At 44.9% G+C, this 23,355-nt stretch overlaps 2 protein-coding genes across 2 annotated transcripts in view; one reads left to right on the top strand and one right to left on the bottom strand.

The window, feature by feature from the left end:
* Positions 1-15,956, bottom strand: part of PDYN (prodynorphin) — a 95,188-nt gene extending 79,232 nt beyond the window's left edge. The window contains exon 1 of the mRNA XM_024742947.1: positions 15,720-15,956. The gene's annotated coding sequence lies outside the window, so the exon portion shown is untranslated. The remainder of the gene's footprint in view (positions 1-15,719) is intronic.
* STK35 (serine/threonine kinase 35) overlaps positions 12,483-23,355 on the top strand; it is a 45,461-nt gene continuing 34,588 nt past the window's right edge. The window contains exons 1-2 of the mRNA XM_024742944.1: positions 12,483-13,026; positions 13,617-14,217. Coding sequence (XP_024598712.1) covers positions 12,721-13,026; positions 13,617-14,217 — 907 coding nt within the window. The 5' untranslated portion in view covers positions 12,483-12,720. The remainder of the gene's footprint in view (positions 13,027-13,616; positions 14,218-23,355) is intronic.

Raw genomic sequence — 23,355 nt, 5'->3', positions numbered from 1 at the left:
AACAAACGGTGGTGCATCCATGCCTGGAACACTCCTCAGCCGTTGCAGGGAACACACTAGTGATACATGCAACAACATGGATGGATCGCGAGGGAACTATGCTGAGTGAGAGGGCCAACCTCAAAAGGTTACATAGTGAATTATTCCATTTATATAATATTCTTGAACTGACAAAATTATAGAGCGGGAGAATAGGGGTTAGGGAGGGGAGAGGGAAGGAGGTGGCTGTGGCTACAGGAAGGCAGCATGAGGGATCCTTGCGAGGGGACTACTGCTCTGTATCTTGACTCTGGTAGAGGCCACGCAAATGTACACATGCGATAGAGTTGCACAGAGTTAAACACACACACACATACATGTAAAACTGGTGATATCTGGATAAGATGGGTGGATTGTATCATTGCCAATTTCCTCTTTGTGATATTGTACTAAAGTTATGCATGATGTTACCACCGGGGGAGACGGGGTGAAGGGTACACAGATCTCTCTATATTATTTCTTATAATTGCACGTGAATCTACAGTGATCTCAAAATGAAAAGTTTAAATAAAGAACTGAGGGCCACACAGAGATTTTCATTTATGTAGGCTATATCAACTGGTATTTACTATATTTGAAATTAAAATAGAGACTTTTTTTTTTTTTGTGCAGTACGCGGGTCTCTCACTGTTGTGGCCTCTCCCGTTGTGGAGCACAGGCTCCAGACGCGCAGGCTCAGCGGCCATGGCTCACGGGCCCAGCCTCTCCGCGGCATGTGGGAGCTTCCCGGACCGGGGCACGAACCCGTGTCCCCTGCATCAGCAGGTGGACTCTCAACCACTGCGCCACCAGGGAAGCCCTGTCAGTATTCTTATTAAAATAATACGGCTTCGCTAAAAGTGTCTCTTGAAAGGAAAGAGAAGATTGTTGCCAGGCAAGTGGAGGAACACAGAACACCTGAAGGCATTGCGTTAGGTAAGATGGTCAATTGTGATCATGCAAACCTCAGGTAACACTGAGCTAAATAAAATGGAAGTTTATCTTTTTCTGTTTTCACAGTCTAGGCTAAGTGGTCTTCTGGCTTCTGTGGTCACCCCACAGTGTCAGGGTCCCAGACGCATCCCTCCTGATGCTCCACCACACCTGAGGCCCAGCCCTCACCTGTTTTCGTGGTTCAGAACCATCAGGTCTGCCTTCCAGCTGGTGGAAGTAGGCAAGCAGAAGGCTGGGCATGCTCCTTCCTTTAGAGGGTACAATTCGGAAGTTGCACACTTCATAAACCATCTGCCAGAACATAGTTTCAAGGGAGTCTGGGAAATGCAATTTTAAAATGCGAGCTTTGGCATTTCCCTGGTGGCCCAGTGGTTAAGACTCCACGCTTCTACTGCAGGGGGCATGGGTTTGATCCCTGGTCAGGGAACTAAGATCCCACATGCCGCATGGGGCGGCCAAAAAGAGAGAGAGAAAAAAAAAGAATAAAATGAGAACTTCTATTGCTCTATAAGAAATTGGGGGACAAATAGAGGTTTCTGTTCCAAGCATAGAGGTGAGAACGTGGAGGGAGGTTTGAGAAGCCAGTAGCTAGGTGTGTTTAGAAGTTGTGGGACACAGAAGGAAATATAGTAGGAAAGGTGGGTTGGAGCCACATGGTGGAAAGGGGCCACTTCATTCTGTAAGGCAGTGGTTTCAAACTTGAGTGCACAACAGCATCACCCGAGGGCTTGTTGAAGCTTAGCCCCGCCTGCAGAGTGTCTGATTTAATCGGTCTGCAGAGGAGCCTGAAAATGTACATTCCTAACCAGTTCGAGGGGATGCTGGCACTGCTAGTCCAAGAACTTTGATAAATGTGGAACCACAGAAAGTTTTAGAGAGGAGAGCAAGATGACAAGGCCTGCATTTCAAAAAGCTGATTCTGTTACGACAGGGAACAAGCTGTACTAGAGCTTCCCAGAGCACTAGAGCTTCTCACCCTCTTGATCCTTAATGTTCCTGAGAAACTTCACTCAAGAAAACCAGGGATGATAAAGAGCCTGCAAAGTAGAGTTCACGGAAATCCAGTGCCCAAGGGCCACTCTCACACCTGAGTTTTTCCATCAATAATAATAATCAGGACCATTTACCTATCCAGGGTGCCAGATGGCACAGATTGAAAAGTCGGACCATGTCCCAAGGCTGTGGGGATTCATGGACTCGCCTACACCATGGGTTGGAGAGAAAATTGGTACAACTCCTGAAAGGCAATGTGACAATCAAACCAGAACTCTAAATGCCTATACCCTTTGACCCAATGGTTCCATTTCCAGGAATTGAGTCTATAGATACACTCGTGTTTGTGTGCAAAAGACAGGTTATTCAATGCCCATTGTGCTGGCAAGGGATGGGGAAAAACCTGAATGTCACCCACGGAGGGCTGGTTAAATAAACCATGGTGCATCCAAAAATGGAGAAATGGGCAGCCCTTAAAAATAACAAGTTAGGGGCTTCCCTGGTGGTGCAGTGGCTGAGAGTCCGCCTGCCGATGCAGGGGACACGGGTTCGTGCCCCGGTCTGGGAAGATCCCACATGCCGTGGAGCAGCTAGGCCTGTGAGCCATGGCCGCTGAGCCTACATGTCCGGAGCCTGTGCTCCGCAGCGGGAGAGGCCACAGCAGTGAGAGGCCTGCGTACCGCAAAAAAAATTAAAAAAAATAACAAGTTAGATCTATGTAAGCCAGTTTATAATAATCATAGATAGTTATAGAGATAGAGAAGTATATGTCTTGTTGTGTGTGTGTGTGTGTGTGTGTGTGTGTGTGTGCACATGTCAAGGGGCAGAACACTGTTGTAAAATGCTGCCATTTAAAAATATATACAGGACTTCCCTGGTGGCACAGTGGTTAAGAATCCGCCTGCCCATGCAAGGAACACGGGTTCAAGCCCTGGTCCGGGAAGATCCCACATGCCGCAGAGCAACTAAGCCCGTGTGCCACAACTACTGAACCTGCGCTCTAGAGCCCATGAGCCACAACTACTGAGCCCGTGTGCCGCAACTACTGAAGCCCATGCGCCTAGAGCCTGTGCTCCACAACAAGAGAAGCCACCTCAATAAGCCCACGCACTGCAATGAAGAGTCGCCCTGCTCGCTGCAACTAGAGAAAGCCCGCACGCAGCTACGAGGACCCAACGCAGCCAAAATAAAAATGCGTGTGTGTGTGTATATATATAACTACATATATATTTATATATATACACATTTGTGGGACTTCCCTGGTGGTCCAGTGGGTAAGGCTACTCCACACTCCCAATGCAGGGGGCCCGGGTTCAATTCCTGGTCAGGAAACTAGATCCCACATGCGTGCCCCAACTAAAGGTCCCGCATGCCACAACTAAGAGCCAGCACAGCCAAAATTAATTAATTAAAAACAAATATACCTATTAAATATATATATACACATTTGTATACGTGTATATATGGTTATATATGCAGAGCACATCTTTGAAAAGATTCTGAGAAACAGTCTGCCTTTCAGGATAGGAATTGGAATGGAAGTCCAGGTTGAGAAGGAAACTTACTTTTTACTGTAAACTTCTTTGTTTGTTTGATTTTTTTCAACCTGGCATATGCATTACTTTTCTAAATAAGTAAACATAGAAGCAGTGCCATGTGCTTTACATGCTTTATCTCACTAAATTTTCAGAAAACCTAGGAGGGAAGTACTTTTGCTATTCACAAGGTACAGGGAGGTTAAATTATTTGGGGGAGGGGCCGAGGGGGGATGGAAGGAACCTTGATTTGTAAGGTTTGCCAGTTTCCATGGTGTAAATACTCCCTGCCTGGCTGATTTCCAGCTGCTGCTGTGATGTCACTGAGCAGTGCTGGGGAACGATGTGCACGAACAGCTCTCAGGAGCCTGGGGGAAGCAGCTCCAGCACAGCCTTGTAGGGGAACTTGCACCCCCAAACAAGCTACCATTGACTCTTCCCACCTCACACCTGAAGGGGTTGTTTTTCAAGAACAAAACAAATGTAAGCAAATATGCCACTTCAGGACCTAAGAGCAGCTTCCAGGGATCTTTATAGACACTGGGGCATTTATTTACGGTATAAACAACCTGCCTTGTTTTACAATAAATTTGAAACAGAAACCCAGAAATTAAAATTAAGCATCTGGGTTTTATATTTGCAAATTGCTTTGCCATTCTCTTTATGAAACACTGCACACAGCTATACAAGCATAAGGCAATAGAAGGACAATAAATTAATCAGTGTTAGTGTTCTGTCAACACAGCCCCACATTCTTATCAGGGCCAGCAATCTAAATTAGGAAAGTGGTTTAGAAACTTACCTGGTGCTTTAATGGGAGAGGGTGGGTGAGAGGATCAGACAAACGGGTTCAAGTTGTGTTCCAGTTCTGCCACTTGTGAGGTGCCTTGGGCAAGTCACCTCACCTCTGAGTTTCAAGTTACTCATGTGTTAAGTGAGGGTAGTGCCCACTATACAGATTTGTACAGGCAAGTTTGCCAAGTTTAACAGATAAGGTTAATGTGTCATCTACACCTGGATATAAGGCAGGATGGTTTTCCCCAAAAATTATCCCTCAGAAGAAAGTGGGAGTTGCCTTATATTTAAGTTCTTACGAAGCCTCACAGTCTTTCATATTCCCTAGACTCTCTCAGTAACTTTAAACAACAAAGTATTGTTTGCAAAAGACCAATTTATAGAAGTCACCTGAAGGAAGGGGTTAAAAAAACAGTTTTTGACACAGATGTAGTCATTATACTAGGGGCTGATCTCATACCCCTTGTAAAGATGCAAGCCTTATAAAGAGGACTTTAAAAGTAATCCATTAAATGTTAGGATGTTGTGATCACAAATATAAACCAATAGGGCAAACAGAAAAACAATACTGTCCTAAGATTGAGTGAACTGGGACTTTAAGGATAAAATATTTCAATGACAGCATTATATAAAGGCTCAGAAAGTGCTGGATCACAAACGAATTAGGAGTGAAATGTATGTGATCTAGAAAGTGAGTTGGATGATTCAGAAACTATCCCTAGTGATAATAAAGATATGAGATCAAAGATGCACAGGACAAGATGAAATAAAGCTGTTTTGTAAAGTGTCAGATTAGGAAAAAACCCAATATTTCTAAATTAATATATTAGTTATTAATATATTTAAATAACATTATTTAAATAATATATTAATAATCTTGAAAGCATGTGCATACCTAAAATAATAAATTAAATTTATACATAGACATTTGATTATTTCATCTACAGCCTTAAGAATTTATATATTCAAGATGGCCCTCCAAATATTTTCTTTTTTGCAACCTTCTCACTGTGAAATATGGGAGGATATTTTATATCCCCACTTTATATTGGGGATCATCTAACATTGAGACACATATATACAAACACTTAAAACCCACAAAGCTCTGTGTGGTTTGTGACAGGTACTGCTACAGTTGTTAATACTATTTTTATCACGATTGCTCTCCCACAAGCTGGGCTGTTTGGTTGTGCTGTTCTAAGCATTACCTGGATTGGAATTTCCTGATCATCCACATCCTACCTGTGTGATCTTGGGCAAGTTGCCTAAACTCTCTGTGCCTGTTTTCTCATCTATAATACAGAGATAATAATATCAATAGTATCTCAGAGGGTTAAGAATTCAGTAAGTTAGTATATGTAAGAAGTGTATGAATCAGTGCCTAGTAAGTACTTCTTAATTGTTTGTTGGAATCATTATTTTCACCAATGGAAAACTATAACTATTTAGAAACATAGCAGTTTTCCCCACAACACCAGATTTTACCAGCAGAGAACTTGTCTTATTCATCTCTGGATCCCCAACTCACACACAGGGCCTAATGCCCACTAAATGTTGGTTGAACCAATAATAGTAAGTTCTATAGAGGAAGAAAGACAGTGTATAATGTTCAGGCCCTGCATAGCACCTGGTTCCATTAGTTGAAAGAGGAAATTTTGAGTGTTGATACCTAAGGCGCAGCCTCATTTCTCTCTGGCCAACCAAAATCTAAAGGAAAGTCACAGTGCAATAGAGCCAGAAAAGACTGAGCACTGGCTGCTTCTCTCCGGTCCTCACAAGACTCTATGTTCCTCCATCACAGGAACTGGGTTTCATTCATCTCAGTCTCTAATCCAGCAAACAGTAGGAACTTAATCAGTACTCACTGAGCAAATGGGCGATGAGATGCAGTCTGCATTATTGCACATTCTTTTTAAACTGAATTTTATTGTTTTTTCATATCTATAAAAAAGTACTTAAAAACTAATACCAAAAATATGTACGTAAAACGTTCAAATAATACAGAAGTGTTGAAAGAATCACCTAAAGAGAATTCTTCTTGGCATCTAGAGTATTATTTATCCAAATATTTCCTTTATGTATGTAGAAACTAACACGTAAGTACATGTAACATGTAAGTACCACGAGCTTTGGAATCAGGTATGCCTTGGTTTGAAACCAAGCTCCATCACTTCTTAGTGCTATGGCCTTGAAAAAGTCGCATAACCTCTCTGTGCCTCAGTTTCTATGGAAAATGGAGATAATAATGAAACTTACCCTACAGTGTATTGGAATAAATAAATTAATATGTACAGAGCACTTAGGACAGCTCCCAATACAGAAAAACAACTCAATGAAGGCTAGCAACTATTTATACATATTTAAACAAAATTTGAGGTTATACGACAGATCCTAGTTTACATTTGCTTTTTATATAACAATATGTTGTGAATACTTGTTCTGTAGCATATACAGAGCTAACTCCTTCTTTTTGATGGCTACATTATATTCAAATATGTGGCTGTATGTAACTAATCCCATCTCTGGCACTTGAGTATTTCTAATATTTTATTATTACAAATGACCACAATAAAAATTCTTGCAGCACATATATTTTCCACTAATGGGTAAGTATTTCTATAGGATAAATCCTAGAAATGAGATTGCTGGTTCAAAGTATATGGATTTTTAAATATATTAATAGACAAATTTTCAAATTGCCTTCCTAAAAGGCTGTATGCTTCATACTTTGATCAATGAGTGTACTTTGGTGCCTTATGATTGTGTACCTTTCAACCAGATTCCCCAATAGTTTATTTTGAATGTCCCAGTAGTTATAGAATCAAGGACTTTGCCCTGCTAGCTCACTGTATTCCTTTACCTTTCTAAAAACCATAAACAACTCCTAAGAACTTAGCAACCAATTTTCTGCAGCAAATACTCAGATGATAGCCTGACAAAGAATTTCTATGACATTCCCAGAAGGGAGAGGAGGAGAGGTTGGAATTTCAGAGCCCTGAAGTGGCTGATGGGAAGAACATGTGAAATGAGAACAATCCCTTAAGTTTGGGAAACAGGGTGGCTGTTATCTGCTTCCATCTTTGTTTTCTGTGACTCAGACCCTTGTTAAATAAACAAGAGGCCCTCTCTGTTGAGTCTCAGTGGGTGCAATATCTCTAGTGTGGTGTCCCCAGGGTGTGATTTGGGTACTTAACTACTTGTTAATCGCTTCTAGGCGATTCAAGGACAAGAGGAACACCTCATGGCCAGAAGCTGAACAGCGCCACCAAGCTGACAGGCTGTTTCAGTGGTGGCCAAAGCCCACACCCACTCTTATTTTTAATTTCAATTTCAATCCAAGTAATAAATATACATAATGTTTAAGAGTTAATTACTACTACGAGTTAGATACTATTACAAGGCTTATAACAAAAATCCCCTTTCTCACCACTAAGTCCCATCCCATGAAGCAATAACTCATTCTATGGTTACTTTTTTATACAGGACTATGGTGTCACTTCAAGATTTTCAAATTTCAGACCTTTTCTATTAACTTACAGCTATGGAGAATAAAAATTTAGTCTCTCCCTCCCTCTTCTCTCTCTCTCTCTCTCTCTCACACACACACACACACACACACACACACACACATACCCTCCTGCTCCAATTTTCCCAAAATAATTATGTCATAATTTCTGGTTAAATCAATGTACTGTTCTTACATTATAATGACAGTGTAATATTATTTCCAGCTGAGTGTTGTAGTTTATGATGATTACAATGTTCTTCTTATAAATTCTTTGTTTTTTTGGCTTTAATAATCACCTTGGCTTATTTGCTTAGTTTTCTGTGAGTAGCTCCAATCCATCCTCAAATTCTTTGCCAGAACTCCAATCCTCTACAATTGCCTCAGCTTTGTGCTCAGTCTAGGGGCAGTATAGTGTAATGCAGTGGTTCTCAAAGTGTGCTTCCTAGACCAACAACGTTAGCATCAGCATCACCTGGGACCTAGTGAGGCATGAAAATAATCAAGCCCTACCCAGGACTTACTGGTTAGCTGCTCTGGGGGTGGGGTCCAGCAATCTAGGTGATGCTGAGGTGCACTTGAGCTGGAGAACCCCGGTTTGTGTAAAAGTTAAGAGTTTGGGCACCAAAACCCAAGGCTGCTGGGGATCACATTTCAGCTATTCCACTTGCTTGTAATGTGACAGTTTCCAAGTTCAATCTTCCCATTCATAAAATGGGGTTAACTGTATCTCCCTGTAATTGTTGTGAGCTTCGGGTTGTTAGGAAGCATGACAGGCTCCAGTTTTTCTTGGAGACAGCCCTCCTGGAGCCTCTGAAATCCAGTTCCATCATGCGAGGGGAGTTCAAGCCAATGGCATAGCCTCCCTACAGCCCTCCCCAGCGTCCCCCACTCAGAGTACACCCTCCACTGAGGCACCCACCTCAAGCTTCTGTCCTTCAGAACATCCACAGCCCCTCTGAGGTCCTCCTCCCATACCCCATATCAGCTTCTCTCCCCTTAACCCCTTCCCATCCTCAGCTCCCCTGCTACAACCGCCATTTCAGACGATTCTCTGCCATGGCCCGGTGCCACCTCCAGCCCCCAACCCTCAACTTCCAAGCCCCCTCCTCATTCCCACTACCCTCTGACCCAGCCCACTGGAGTAGTCTCAGCCTTCTCCCAGCTTCCATCCCTTCCACACTCCTCCACTCACCCAACCTTTCCTTCCCAGCCCAGAGCCTACTGCTTTCCCAGAGAACCCCTGCCCCCCACCCCAGGGCCAGCTGCCCCTTGGGTGTTCTTACCCACTGAAGTAGCGGGGATGGGAAGGGAGCATCACCATTCTGTTTCCACTACTCTTCCCTATTCCCTGCGCTGCAGTCACACTGGCCGCTTTGGATGCTACATCTCAGGGCCTTTGCACCTGCTCTTCCCCCTGACATGGAATGTTCTTCTAGTTGGTATGCATTACTGCCCCTTAGCAGTAATTCCCACCCAAAGGTGACCACTGATATGATTTCTGCCGCCACAGATCAGTGTAGCTTGCCTTTACATTAATGGAATCAAATAGTATGTACTCTTTTTCCTCATTTTTTTTTACAACTTTATTGAGGTAAAGCTGCAAAAATGATGTACAAAAACTGCACTTATTTAAAGTGTACTGTGTACACTTTGAAGTGTTTTGAACATATTCCCCCCTTGAAAGTATCACAAGGTAATTTCAAGATAATGAACATATCCATCCCCTCAAAAAGTTTCTCAAGTCCCTTTGTATTCCATCCCCTCTCCGCCACCCCAGCTACTAATCTGCTTTCTGTCACCATAAATTCGTTTGCATTTTCAAGAATTGTATATAGAATCATCCAGTATATACCCTTTTGTTCCTGACTTCTTTCACTGAGCATAATTATTTTGATTCATCCATGTTGTATCAATACTTCATTCCTTTTTTTTTTTCCCCCACTGAACAGCATTTCTTGGTACAAAAATACCACAATTTGGTTATCCCTTCATTTACTGATGAACATTGGAGTGTTTTCCAGTTTGGGACTTATAGAAAAAGCCACTATAAACATCCTTATGCAAGTGTATTAGTGAACACAGGTTTTCATTTATCTTGGGTAAATACCTAGGCATGTAATTACTGGGCTATAGGGTAGATATATATTTAACTTTATAAGAAACCGCCAAATCTTTTTTCTCCAAAGTGGTTGTACCATGTCACATTCTCACCCATTGGCTTAAATTTGACATCAGTCATGTTCCTCACAGCTTCTATACTTACTCCCTCTGCCTGAAATGCCTTTCCACTAGTTTTAGCATGGCTGGCTTGAGGTCTCAGCTCGTGTCACTGTTATAGATTTAGTTGTTATAGACTGGTATAGACTTAATTCCCCCCTTCCCACCCTTGCCAAAATCATATGTGGAATTCGCAACCCCCAGTACCTTAGAATGTATCAATAATACATTTGGGGATAAAGTCTTTAAAGGGGTGATTAAGTTAAATGAGCCAGTTAGGGTAGGCCCTAATCCAATATGACTGTGTCCTTATAAGAGAAGGAAAAGATATCCCCACAGAGAAAATGTCTTATGAGGACACAGCCAGAAGGCAGCCATCTGCAAACTAAGGACAGAGGTCTCAGGAGAAACCAAACCTGCCAACACTCTGATCTTGGACTTCTAGCCTCCACAATTGTGAGAAAATGAATTCCGTTAAGCCACCCAGTCAGTGGTATTTTGTTATGGCAGCCCTAGCAAACTAATACAGAGGGCTTTCAATCAGCATTTTGTAACCATGGGAGTAATTGACTCAGGCAAGAACCATAAATGAATGCTAAAAACAGTGGGTGAGAGTCTGATGAAGAACAGGGTAGTCTCAAAATATCTTCCCACAAGACACTTAATAATTACAAAGGGAAAAATAGTAACTTTTCAGTGTAGTACCTTGGCAGACACCACCTTAACCAAATGATCAAAGTGAACATCATCAGTATTGGAATAAAAATATGCCATGTGCCTCCTGATGTGGTACACTGAGGACACAACTCCTTTCAGTGCCATTCCTACCAAAAATGCATAACCTAATTCTAATCATGAGAAAATACCAGACAAATCTAAACTTAGGGACATCTATAAAATGACTCACCAGTACTCTTCAAAAATGTTAAGGTCAGGGCTTCCCTGGTGGCGCAGTGGTTGAGAGTCCGCCTGCCGATGCAGGGGACACAGATTCGTGCCCTGGTCCGGGAAGATCCCACATGCCGCAGAGCGTCTAGGCCCGTGAGCCATGGCCGCTGAGCCTGCGCGTCCGGAGCCTGTGCTCCGCAACGAGAGAGGCCACAACAGTGAGACGCCCGTGTACCGCAAAAAAAAAAAAAAAAAAAAAAAATTAGTCAAAAAAAAAAAAAAAAAAAAAAAAGTTAAGGTCATAAAGGACAAAGAAAAGCTGAATAATTAACTGCCTTTCTAGAGTAAAGGAAACTCTGGAGTCATGACAACTAAATGCAAAGTGATCCTGACTGGATCGTAGGGAATAGCTATATTATTGGGACAATTAACAAAATTTAAATATGGAAGACATATTAAAGAATTGCATTATTGTCAAAATTCTTGATTTTGATAATTGTACTGAGATTTTGCAAGAGAATATCCATGTTCTTAGGAAGAACACACAGAAATATTTAGGAATGAAAGGGGAATGATGTCTGAAATTTAGTCTAAAGTGGTTTTGGGGGAAAAGAAAATACAAATACATATTATATACAATACATACACAAACAAATACACAAGAGAGAATATGATAATGCAAATGTAGTAAAATATAACAAATTATTATTATGGTTAAAAATATGAGATTCTTTACTATTCTTGTAATTTATATGTAAATTTGAAATTTTATCCAAAAAAAGTTAAGTTTTTAGTGACCACACTAACAAAGTGGCCTGTCCCCAACCCCCAGGCACTCTTTAGCTCATTCTTTTCCTCTATTACACTTACATTGTCAAAAATGATCCTATGTATTTATTTAATAATATCTAACATTTAATGTGTGCAAGGCCCTGTCCTATTCTAAGCGCTTTAACTGTCTAACCTCAGTGAATCCTTCAACTACTGTTCTTCCCATATTACAGATGAGGACAAGAGACACTTAAGAAAGTGTTATTTGCACAAAGTCACCCATATGATTTGACGAGGCACAGAACCTCAACTAAGGTAGAGACTGTCTTGTTCACCGCTCTTTCCCCAACAATTTAGAACAAAAACGGTGCCTAGCACATTACAGGCACTCAATATCTGTAGATTCAGTTTACAAATATGGAGCACCTACTCGGCACTGAGGTACAAAGCAGTGAACAAAATAAAGATTCATGTCTAAATGGAGCTTACATTCAGCACTCTCAGCCCTGCACCCAATTAGCCACTTTAGATTTATATCAAAATCTAAATATTTATATATTAATATTTTATATAATATATATATTTTTTATTTGGGGCTATCAACCCTGGGAGGCAAGGCCGAGTCTACCCATTTTTCAGAAGGGGAAACTGAGGCTCCAAGTGGGGCAATGTTTTACCCAGGATCAAGGAGCTTAATAGGAGAGGGGGCGTGGATTCCATCCCAGCGGGCGGTTCCCAGGCAAGACCTATGACTCAATTAAACCGACCAATCCAATCAACCAATCAGTATTTATTAGGGCCTACTGGGTACAGCTCCTCTTCATGCAGCGCAGGCAAGGAAGAGAGGAGGTTGCGGTGCGCAGGCGGCTGCGGAGACCGGAGGCCGCTGCCCGATCGCGGGAATTTGGCGCCAGTTTTTTGTTGGTTGGGTGTTCTCGCCTGTGATTGGGCCCCGGCCCCGCGTGGGCTCACCCGGCTGCTACTGGTCGGCCGACCTTGGCAGGACCCCGGCGGCGCAGTACTCGGCTGGCCTCCCGGGGGATGGGCCACCAGGAGCCCCCGCTGGCCCGAGTGCGGGCGGGACGTGCGGCTTATATAAAAAGGTTACGTAAAGGGCTCAGCTGGCGCGAACACGTGGAGAGCCGCGGGAGCCCTGACGCCCAGTTGTCCCCCGAGAGCACCGCTGCCGTCACCCGTACAGCAACAGGCTCTGTCGCACACCCGACCCGGGCCACGATCTCTCGCCCGGCTAGGTACCCGAAGCAGCCCTGGCCTGGAGCGGACCATCCCCAGCTGGGGGCCTTAGAGGGGAAACGCGCTGCCCGGAAGTGGAAGGGCGCAGGCCAGGTAAGGGCGCGGTCCGCGGAGTGAAAGCTAGCACCCAAACTGGAACTACGCCCGCCGCCTCGGGCGTCTGCGGAGGGCAGTTGGGCCCCCGGTTGGGCGCGCTCAGGGACTCCGAACTTTCAAGCCAACCCCTTACACCCGCAGCCCGGCGGGACTTGGGTTGGTCCGCTGGGCTCCGCTCCGGCTTAATTCAATGGACTGTTTACACCCGGGAGAACACAGGGCGGGACGCGGGGAGGGGCATCCCAGAGGGAGCCAAGCGGAAAAAAGATCTCCACAGTCCGAATTTCTTCTTAAGGGCGATTTTCATAAGTCATGAAAGCTGCGAGTCCTTGTTTCTCGTATTGCTGTACAATAAGTTAACTGAAAAGGCGGGGAGTTTCTGCTTTTCTTTCCGGCTCCCCCTCTGAGCCAGTGCCCCGTGGTTTCGTCTTTCCCGCTTTCCCCTCCCCTCCCCCGTTCAGTCAGCAGCCCTGCCTTCCGTCTTAAAGGGGCCGTGGCGACCGGAGGAGGTGGTGGGACGCCCTGAGGCCTCCGCTGCCTGCCTCCCGGCCTTGGCCTGGTCGTTTAACCGATTCTTTCGCCCGCAGGTCACAATCCAGGGTCCCGCTCCTCCGCGTCCCGGGGCCGGACGGAGGGATGAGGCAGGGGGGTCCCGGGCAGCGCCGTTGCTGCTCCCCCCGCCGCCCGCAGCCATGGAAACGGGGGAGGAGGACGGCGCCCGCAGAGGTACACAAAGCCCCGAGCGGAAAAGGCGAAGCCCAGTGCCGCGGGCGCTCAGCGCGAAGCTGAGGCCGGCGGCGGTGGCCCAGGCCATGGATCCGGTGGCGGCCGAGGCCCCGGGCGAGGCCTACCTGGCGCGGCGGCGGCCGGAGGGCGGCGGCGGGTCGGCGCGGCCGCGCTACAGCCTTTTGGCGGAGATCGGGCGCGGCAGCTACGGCGTGGTGTACGAGGCAGTGGCCGGGCGCAGCGGGGCCCGGGTGGCGGTCAAGAAGATCCGCTGCGACGCCCCCGAGAACGTGGAGCTGGCGCTAGCCGAATTCTGGGCCCTGACCAGCCTCAAGCGGCGCCACCAAAACGTCGTGCAGTTTGAGGAGTGCGTCCTGCAGCGCAACGGGCTAGCCCAGCGCATGAGCCACGGCAACAAGAGCTCACAGCTTTACCTGCGTTTGGTGGAAACCTCGCTCAAAGGTAGGAATGCCGAGGGCCGCCCTGGCCACGCATGGCCTGGACCCACGAATCTGCTGGGCTCGGCCCAAACTGACCCCTAGACCCTGGTCCCGGTTTTGTCGCCCTGGACCCGACACACCCTCCTTTCCGGGGCAGACATTCGGGCCGCTCTCTCCTCTCCGGATCCATGATTAGTCCCCGGCACTAATGTTAGCTGGTATTTTAATAACAAGGGCTCATTAAGTGCTAACCATTGTCGTAGGAAGTGCTCCATAAGTGTGAACCATTACTATGAAACGTGTAGCACTTTTAAGGTCGGACTTGGGAGTGGAGGGCGTTGGGTTCAGAGTCGGTGGAAGAACTGCCGAGCCCCCTCACACTCTAGGGCCTCTTCTCTTTCCCTCCCAAAGCAAACAAAAAAACTTTGCTGGACCCACCCACACCCGCTCCCTGTCTGGTTCCAAAAATCCTGACACCCTCCGGCTCCACCCTGCTAACTCTTGTTTCCTGGTCTTCCTTTTCCTCTGAGACCCTCCCCACCCCACCACCACCAGCCCTTCATCCCAGGGCAGTCAAGCAAACCGGCGGTTTTCAGCCTAGGTCCTCTAGGGGCCTGCAGAATAATAACTCCACAGGTGGGTCTAGAGCTGTCACACAACACACCTAACATCTTTTTCTTCCCTTGTACAGCCACCCTCTGAGGCTGGCTTCCAAGTGGTTTTATTTATAGGGACGATGGGGCTCAGTGAAGCAAGGGGATTTTGCAGTCCTGGGAGGGCTAGTCCTGGTTTCGGGGTTTTAACTGCAGTTAGGGAGTGTGTGCATCCTGAGTGCTCACGTGCCTTGTTCAGACTACAAGTAGCCAAGGGTCTGTTCATAGAAGAGAGAGCCAGTGGGCTAGGAAGGCCTGAGGAGACTTCCTCAGGGGAGAAGTTGCTAATCTGAGACCCAGCTCTGCCCTAGATCTCTTACAGAGTGACTTGAGGTATAACTTGAAAAGTAACTCCTCTTCTCTTTCTATAAGTGGAGAAACTAAGGTTTAGAGGTGAACGAACCTAAGTTGATGGAGGTTAATCAGCTTGTAAGGGAGGTATGGTTGTGCTCCTGGTTTGTTTACAATTTTTCATAGCTTAAGCTATGTGAACTCAGATCTGTCTTGATTCAAGGTCTCAATCCTTTTAAAAGGTGTAATGGTTTCCTCCCTCCCCAAAGGATGAACTAGATCTGACCTTAGTAACAGCAGGTAGGATTTGGGGTGGGGTTGGATAGGGCGTTTAGTTTGGAGCTTTTGCCTGACTATAAGATCCTCCAGGCCCATCCCAAGAGAACTCCTGGTCCTGTTTCAGGTCAGTTGTTTGACAGCGGATTGAGGACATGCTCAATATTACCCGGGGTCCTTTTTCAAAATAGGCTTCTACTTTTTATGCCCATCCCTGCCCCATCCATCCTGAAAAGCCCACCCTCTCTCCAGAGTAAATATATTTGTTTTGAAAAGACTTTCCAAGGAGATTCTTTCAGCTTACCTGTATTCTACAGGCTCTTCACTTCACTCTCAGACTGTCTTTTCTGTGGTTAATGAATGGTCTGGACTTCCAACTTACATGACTGCCTTGGGATGTAGGAGTTTGCTTTTCCAAAGGATCCTCTTCTATCCTCAGCTCATTGATACCAGTTTTGAAACTTCAATCTGGGTTGGAAGTCTTTGCTTTGTGTCCCTACATATACTGTTCAAACTTTCCTCACTTGTAGAATTTGTCAAAACTCCGCAGTAAACAGTGGCAGCATAACACAGGCTTTGGGGTTAGACTCACTTGTAGTCATAGTTTGTCTCAGCTGACTGCATGGGACAAGTTGTTTCAAACCTGTGGGGAGCATTCCTTTACTAATAGGGTGAGGGTTCCTCTGTCATAGGGTTGCTGTGCAGCCTGGGAATGTCAACAAGTGCTCCAGATGAGGAGAAATTTGCTGCTTCAGTAAGTTCAGGCTATGTTTTGAATCTTCTTCCACTGTCATCCCCTTCGAAATTCACAATGTTCCTGTTCAAGTTTCCCAAACTTGACCATGGAACACATTCTGTTTCCTGTACTGTAGGCAGCGCCAAGTTGACAGAAACACTGGTATTTTCTTCCTCCCTTTGTGAACTAAAACTGAGGCCTAAAAGAAACGAAATATTTTGCTTTAGCCCACATACTTAATATGTCCCTTTTAGTTATTTGGAGTCTTAAATATATGAGCCTCTACTATGGGTCAGTTAATATTCTGGGCTTAGGGAGAGAGCAGTAAAGACAATGCATGTTGCCTCTGCTTATAAACTGATATTCAGATTTATGTGTCAAGTGTAAATTTAACAAGCAGTTAATAGGCGTTAAGCTTTTTGCTATCAGTATTAAAGTGGAGAACAAATATCCAAATTACTCCAGGTTAAGTTTTCCTGACTTCAGCTTCCAAAATTTAGCAGTCCTGATATGCCGCCGGGGCAGATTCCTTCTAGTTTGCAAGTAATCTGGTTCAGCTCTGTCTGTAAACAGATGCGGTCACCTCTTGCCCCGACTCCTGCAATTTAGAATAATTTTGAATAGACTGAAAAGTGTTAATGTGCCTTAAAATCTCAATGAACCAAATCCACAAACTTTTACTGAGGTCCCTATGGTGGTATTTGCAGAGGAAAAAAAAACTCTTTGTCCCAAAGGAAATTAATTTGAAGTTTGAGGACATGTAGAAGACTCAAATGCTAATCAAGGTCATGGAAGAAAAGGCAAGTTGGCTCATTAATGGCTTTGTTCTGTGTTGTACGTATTAACAAGAATGAGAATCAGGAGTTAGCCAGAAGTTAGCAGAGAAGGTGGGCTTTGAAAGAAGGGGGCCTAGGAACACATGAATAGGTAGAGAAGAGACTGCTATTTATTTCACAGTTTGGCCAAATAGAGAACAAATAGAGAATGGTTGTCTGTCTCCTTTCTCCTCCCCCCTCTCCAAGTATCAACTCCACCAGAAGGCATTTCTCTAGTTTAAAAAAATTATGTATGAATAAACCAATATCCAAAAAGGGGTAAGGGGACTTCTTAATGCAGTTCTTCACCTTCTCCACTTAGATAGACTTCTATGTCTTATGTCCTTCCTTTCTCTCTGAACAAAGACCAAAAAGTCCTACCCAGAGCATTAAATAGAGAACAGAAGTTTCAGACAGTCAGTAGTGAGCCATCTTAGATGTCTGATCTGGCCTTCTGTTTCACAGGGAAGGAAATTGAAGCCCAGAGAAGAGACAGGACTTGCCCCAGATGAGTTAGTGGTAGTATTCAAACCAGTCTCCCAGGCTTTTTTAAACCAGATTAACAATCCTGTAAATTATTTGGTTGATGGGTTGGTGGCTTTGTTTAACTTTTAAGAACTTTTCATTAAAAAAGGGTTAACAGTTTGCTTTTATCCCCTTGTTTCCATTGCCAAAGGACCCTGTCCTGATTGCACCTAAAACTGAATTCAAGATTACTGCCACTTAGACAGCAGGCATGCCTGAGCTCATTGTCAAACTCAGAAATTCTGATGCTCTCTACAAAGTGCACACTGATCCTTATACAAATAGCAGCAAATAAAGACAAAAAAAAAAAAATCCACAACAAACTGTCAAGGCTCATAAAACTGAATAATTAGAAGTTTGGAAAAGCCAGGAACCTAGCTTATCCCAACTTGGTAAAACGTGACATGTTCCGCTTGACCAATTATTTGACGTTTGCTGTACTCAAGATACCTGGAGGGGCTTTCACATGGGTGGGAATCTTGGCCCTTGGGAGGCAGTCTTGTCTGCACGCCGATGCATGGTGTGACTGTGAGCCATACACTGCCCTAGAAGAAGCTATGCAGAGTTTCCTCCACGAGGCATGCAGAAGGCTTGGCCATGACAGTCGTGCAAGGTCATGAGTGGTGGGTGTCCCAGAAAACAGTAGAGGTTCCCTCTGGGAGCACAGAGGCCTGGGGGAGCAAGGAAGGAGGTAGACCTCAGGAAGCTGAGGGGGAGCCAGTGTCTTAGTGGATGGGTTTTTGGCCTGCAAACTCCTCTCAGCGCATTGAGAGCCCAGGGAAATCTTGGGCTCAGAGCTGGGTGCCCCCTTCCCAGGACGCTGGAAAGCACCTCTGAATTCTCTACTGCAGCTTTGGGGTCTCAGAGTTTAGAGATCCCTGGGTAGAGGCAGGGAGCTGAATGGTAGTCTTCGGCTACCCTGACATAGATATAAAGGCAGCATTTAGGGTCCCTGGAAATGAATGGGATACAGTAGAACATTGGTATTGACTGGGAGTCGGAAGGTCTTAGTCCCAGTTTCACCCTGTTAATAAAAGCTAAAACTCACTGATTGCTGTGTGCCAAGAGCTGTTCTAAAGGCTTTATGCCTCTTAACTGTTTCAGTCTTCGTAACCACCTTTTGAAGTCAATACTATAATTATCCCTATTTTACGGGTGAGACAACTTGAGGCACTGAGGTTAGTGACGTTGCCCGATGTATAGCAGCTCAGCAGAACCAAGCCAGGCTCCAAGCCCCGGCATTCTGGATTGAGTCAGCTTTCCTTCACAGCTGCGCTGCACTCTTGGGACAGGTGGCTTAAGTTCTGGGCTCTCCTGTTTTTCTTGTTGTTAAATGGATGTAATCATATTTTACTCAGAAGCTAATGGCTACTATCTATTTTCAATTATGTGTTAACCAGTACTTGTGGCACTGCCGATTTCTACTGGTGCCTCCCCTAGGTCTCAGCTGCCAGGGACTCTCTGCCTCCTTTCTGTTCTGCTCTTGATTGTCTTGGGACAACCGCACAGACTTTCCTTTTCTCTTGCTACTGACAGACTGCTTTCCTTCTGTGTGCATTGGGGGTTTTAGATACCAGCCCCAGGAGATAGAAGCAACACTTACTTGAGAGCTTTGATTAATTGGCATTGTATTGGGTAGGGCTTTTTACAGTGTAAGTACACTCTCAGAGCTTAGCTTCCCAATAGAACATCAGTTTATTTTCAGCTCAAACTTGGCTTTTGGTAGTATTTAGCCACGGGCCCTCCTCAGTAACTCACAAATTCTGGATGCTTACCTAGTTGTCTTAATCTAAACATTCTTCATGCCCTATACTAGAATGTTCTCTGATATTTCTCTGTTTTAAGCCTCTCCAGCTAACAGTTCTCATCTTGATTCATTTCACCCAGTTGTTGATCACCTACTCAATGTGTGTGAGGTGCATTGCGGGAGCCCAGAGACATGGTCTCATTCCACTGTGGTGCCCAGTCTAAGGGAGGAGGTGGGCACAGCACAACCAATGATAGATACTTCACTGCAGCCTGTGAGAGGTGCTTTAGGGGGGACAGCTGGCAGGAATGTGGACTAAGTTTAGAGGAGGGAAGGATGAGTTGTAAAAGGGTAAATCAGAAGTGAGCCTGGCACGCAGTAAGGCTAGGCATGTGGCAAGGACCGTTGCACATGGAGAGAGAAACAACCAGGACTGCCCTACTCCCCAGTCTGCCTGGCCAGTGGAATCTGCATTTTTAACAAGAGCTTTGCAATGTTCCAAGTCCTAATAGCTAACCTTAGATTTTTATGGTTCATCCTCTCATTTAGTCCTCTCCACTTTAGGTTGGAGTTTTTGTAACCTGGTTTTACACACAAGAAAATCAAGATCCATTAAGTCAAGTAACTTGCCCATTCCCACAGTGGTGAAAGGTCAGGCTCTAGGTTTACATCCAGATGTTCTTTGCAATTTTTAACATGATTAATACCCAGTAGTTGTCTGCTCTGGTGTCCAGGCACCTTGCAAGAGGCTTCGTATGTCACAGTTAAGCCTCCCAACAGCCCATTGAGGTAAGTGTCTCTTCCCAATTTATGGAAAATGAAATATTCATGGGGTCTTTTTTAGCAGTTTGCCCAGGGTCACATTAGCCATGAAAGTGTGGGAGTGGGTGGTTTTGACCCCAGGCCTGGCTGGCTCCTTCTCCTTTCCCCCTGGGCCTGAGAGTTCCTAACTGGCCTCTTGGCCTCTACAGGACACTGCATCTTGCCCTGGCAGCCACCCTGAGCGGGTGTGTTCTGTAGTGCGCAAAGACATTTGATTAATGAAGTACTTTGAATTGAACACACCCTGTGGTGTTGACACTGGACCCAGCCTCTTTATAGTGACACAGCTCAAGGTCATTGAGGCTGGGAGGAGGGCTTGGTCTATGTGCTCGTTTTGGGAGAATGTGCTGAATGGTCCTCATCTTCAGCATCTTCTCAGGACTGATCTTCTGAACCACTTCTTTAGTTAAAAGTTGTATATTAAAATTTTTATTTAATCAGAAGCAGGGATAGCTATGGTCATAACAAATTCAAACCTCATTTCTGGATTCCTTTATAATTTCTTAAACATAACTTTAAAATTTTATATCTTATGTCTCACTTCACATTAAACATGCTTATGATGTGTTATGTGATCTTCTCTTTTGGCTTTTTAAGTAAATTTTGTTGAAGTAAAACATGGCCCTTTAAGCATTCAACGAAGTGGTGATGCCATTATTAACCATTAATTACTCGTGGACAGTTGTTCTAACTCCTTACTTGTACTGTGCTGTGTGGAATACCAGTTCTGTGTGTTTTTAGTGCTTGGTGTGCCCTTTTGTTGCTGGTAGTGGTAGGTTTTTGTTTTTGTTTTGCCTTTTTGGTACTCTTCTTTTAGAATAAATTCCTGGAGTGGGATTTTTATGTCGTGTTGAGCATTTTGAAGACTTGTGATAAATATTGCTGAATTGTTTATCTCAGCATGCTTATCAAAATCATAATCCTCTGTGAAAAATGAATCAGTGTGTTATGTGGTTGGCCTATCAATACTGGAGACTTAAGGAACATTGAACTCCTTGGGGGCGTCCATAAGAGTACTTAACGAGGAACTGTCACAGTGGGAAGTGGAACATCCAGGTGTTAACTTCTGCTGCAGGCAGTGAGAGGCAGCAGTAAAGCATCAGGGTTAGGAATCCAGGCTGTGGAGACTCTGGGGTCTGCCTCTGTGAGACTGTAGTGAGACCGAAGGCAAGTTATTTAATCTTTTGAGCCTCAGTTTCCTCACTTGTGAAAGGGTCATGTACGTAGATGCAAGTTGGGAGTAAGAAGAGAGGATTGGCTTCTTCCTTCCTTCCATGACATGTGAAGTGATGAGTTGCTCAGTTCTGTTGATTCTAAACCTCCAAGACCTTTCTCTCATCCCCTTCCTGCCTCCTCCCTGGCGAGCCCTCACTTCTTCAGCTTTCAGGACCTCCTGATGCATCTCTTGGCCTCTAGTCTGTCTTCCGTTTCTAACTCCTCTTGCCTCCGGAGGGAACCTGTTTCGTCGATTCTCAGACGTGTTCTTCCACATGTTAACATCTCTGAAATCAGAACTCAGTCAGTGGCAAACCAGAGTGTTGTCAACAGCTTGGATGTCTTACCTAAATGGTACGTCTAACTTTACATTGGTGACTTCTTAGTTTCAATAAGCAACTTATCTTTCTAAACTACTTCAAGAACTTTTAGTCACTTCCCATTTCTTAGAGTTCACATTCTTGTAGTCTGCCAGATACCATTATGAGCTGACTCCAGCTTCACCTCCAACCTCATTTCTCCCCATCTCCTACCACATCTCTTCTGTGATTACCCCAGGTTACGTGGGTCCCTCGCTGCACGCTTACACCCCCCTGTGTCGTGTGCTCACTCTCTTCACCCCAGGAAACAGTGCATGAGCTGCTTACTCTCAGCCTGCCCTTCTTTCGTCCTAACCACCCTCCCCTACCCCTCAGGCAGGGCTGCCTCCTCTTCCTTATTCTCATAGCTGCAGTCATTCTGCTTCTAATGGCTGGAAGCCTTCATAAGGGCAGAGGCTTTTGCTCATCACATGTTTGGGGTCTGCCAAGCAGTGCATGCTCTAGCATAACTGTGTACTTATACTAGAGCATAGCAGATGCCAGCCATTATGTAGGGGAGGGATAAACAGCAAGGTTCTGCTGTACAGCACAGGGAGCTATGTTCACTGTCCTGTGGCAAACCGTAATGGAAAAGAATATGTACATGTATAACTGAGTCACTTTGCTGTACAGCAGAGATCGGCACAGCGTTGTAAATCAACTATATTTCAATATAAAAAAAGTCGAATTTCTGGAGGATGCTTGGAAATAGGCTTATAAAATTCTGAGTATTTTGTATCCCTTTCCAGGAAGTGCCTGCCTTTCCACAGCCCATACTGACTTACCGTCATGCTGAGCCTCCTGACCTCAAGTTTCTGAATACAGCCCATTTTGTTGGGAGACTTCAGCCACTGCTTGTGCCCATGAGTAATGAGATGCGAGGCACCTGCTTGATTTTTTTTAACTTTATTTTTTTTAATTTATTTATTTGGCAGCGCCAGGACTTAGTCGCAGCACTTGGGATCTTGATTGCCGAGTGTGGGATCTTTTAGTTACAGCATGTGGGACCTAGTTCCCTGACCAGGGATCGAACCCAGGGATCGCTCCTGCATTGGGAGCACCAAGTCTTAGCCACTGGACCACCAGGGAAGTCCCCTGCTTGATTTTTTTTTTTTTTTAATTGTTTCCCTGTGAACTGTGGCATAGGATATGTTTTGAAATACAGAGTTTATTTTGTGATCTTCTGGCTACTGGACTTGGGAAAGGTAATAAAATGCCCCTGAAGGTAGGCCTGCCTCTAATCAGAGTGCATTTCTTTGCCCCCTGTAACCTGGGAGTTAGCACATTCTGGTGGAGGGATGTGGCTGTGCAGGATCGCACCTTACCAACCACTCAGGCTGTGATAAATAGTTCCTGGAACCCAGTGGGCTCTCAAAGGTTGATTTGCCACAAATCCTTATCACCTTCAAATAACACTCTCTTTTCTACAGCTCTGGGCAGCTAAATTTTCAGCCCTTTTTAGTCTTACAGGACTGTCAGATTTATACCAAATAAGGGAATTATAAAACTTAAGTAAATTTTGTTTGTTTCTATCAGTTCAAAAAACTGAATTTCATGTGAGGATTCTACTAGTGTCTGCATCTGTTTGTTCCAGTTTTACATCCCAAAACTGGGGAATTAACCACAGGGTGGCTTCAGTGACCCACTGGGGTCGCTGTGAAACAGACCTGAGCTGAAACTCCACTGGTCACCTGACCTCTATTGGCCCCCTACCCTGACTG

This window comes from Neophocaena asiaeorientalis, unplaced genomic scaffold (assembly GCF_003031525.2).
Source record: "Neophocaena asiaeorientalis asiaeorientalis breed wild unplaced genomic scaffold, Neophocaena_asiaeorientalis_V1.1 scaffold82, whole genome shotgun sequence".
NCBI classification, from domain to species: domain Eukaryota; kingdom Metazoa; phylum Chordata; class Mammalia; order Artiodactyla; family Phocoenidae; genus Neophocaena; species Neophocaena asiaeorientalis.
This window is presented reverse-complemented; position numbering and strand designations above follow the sequence as displayed.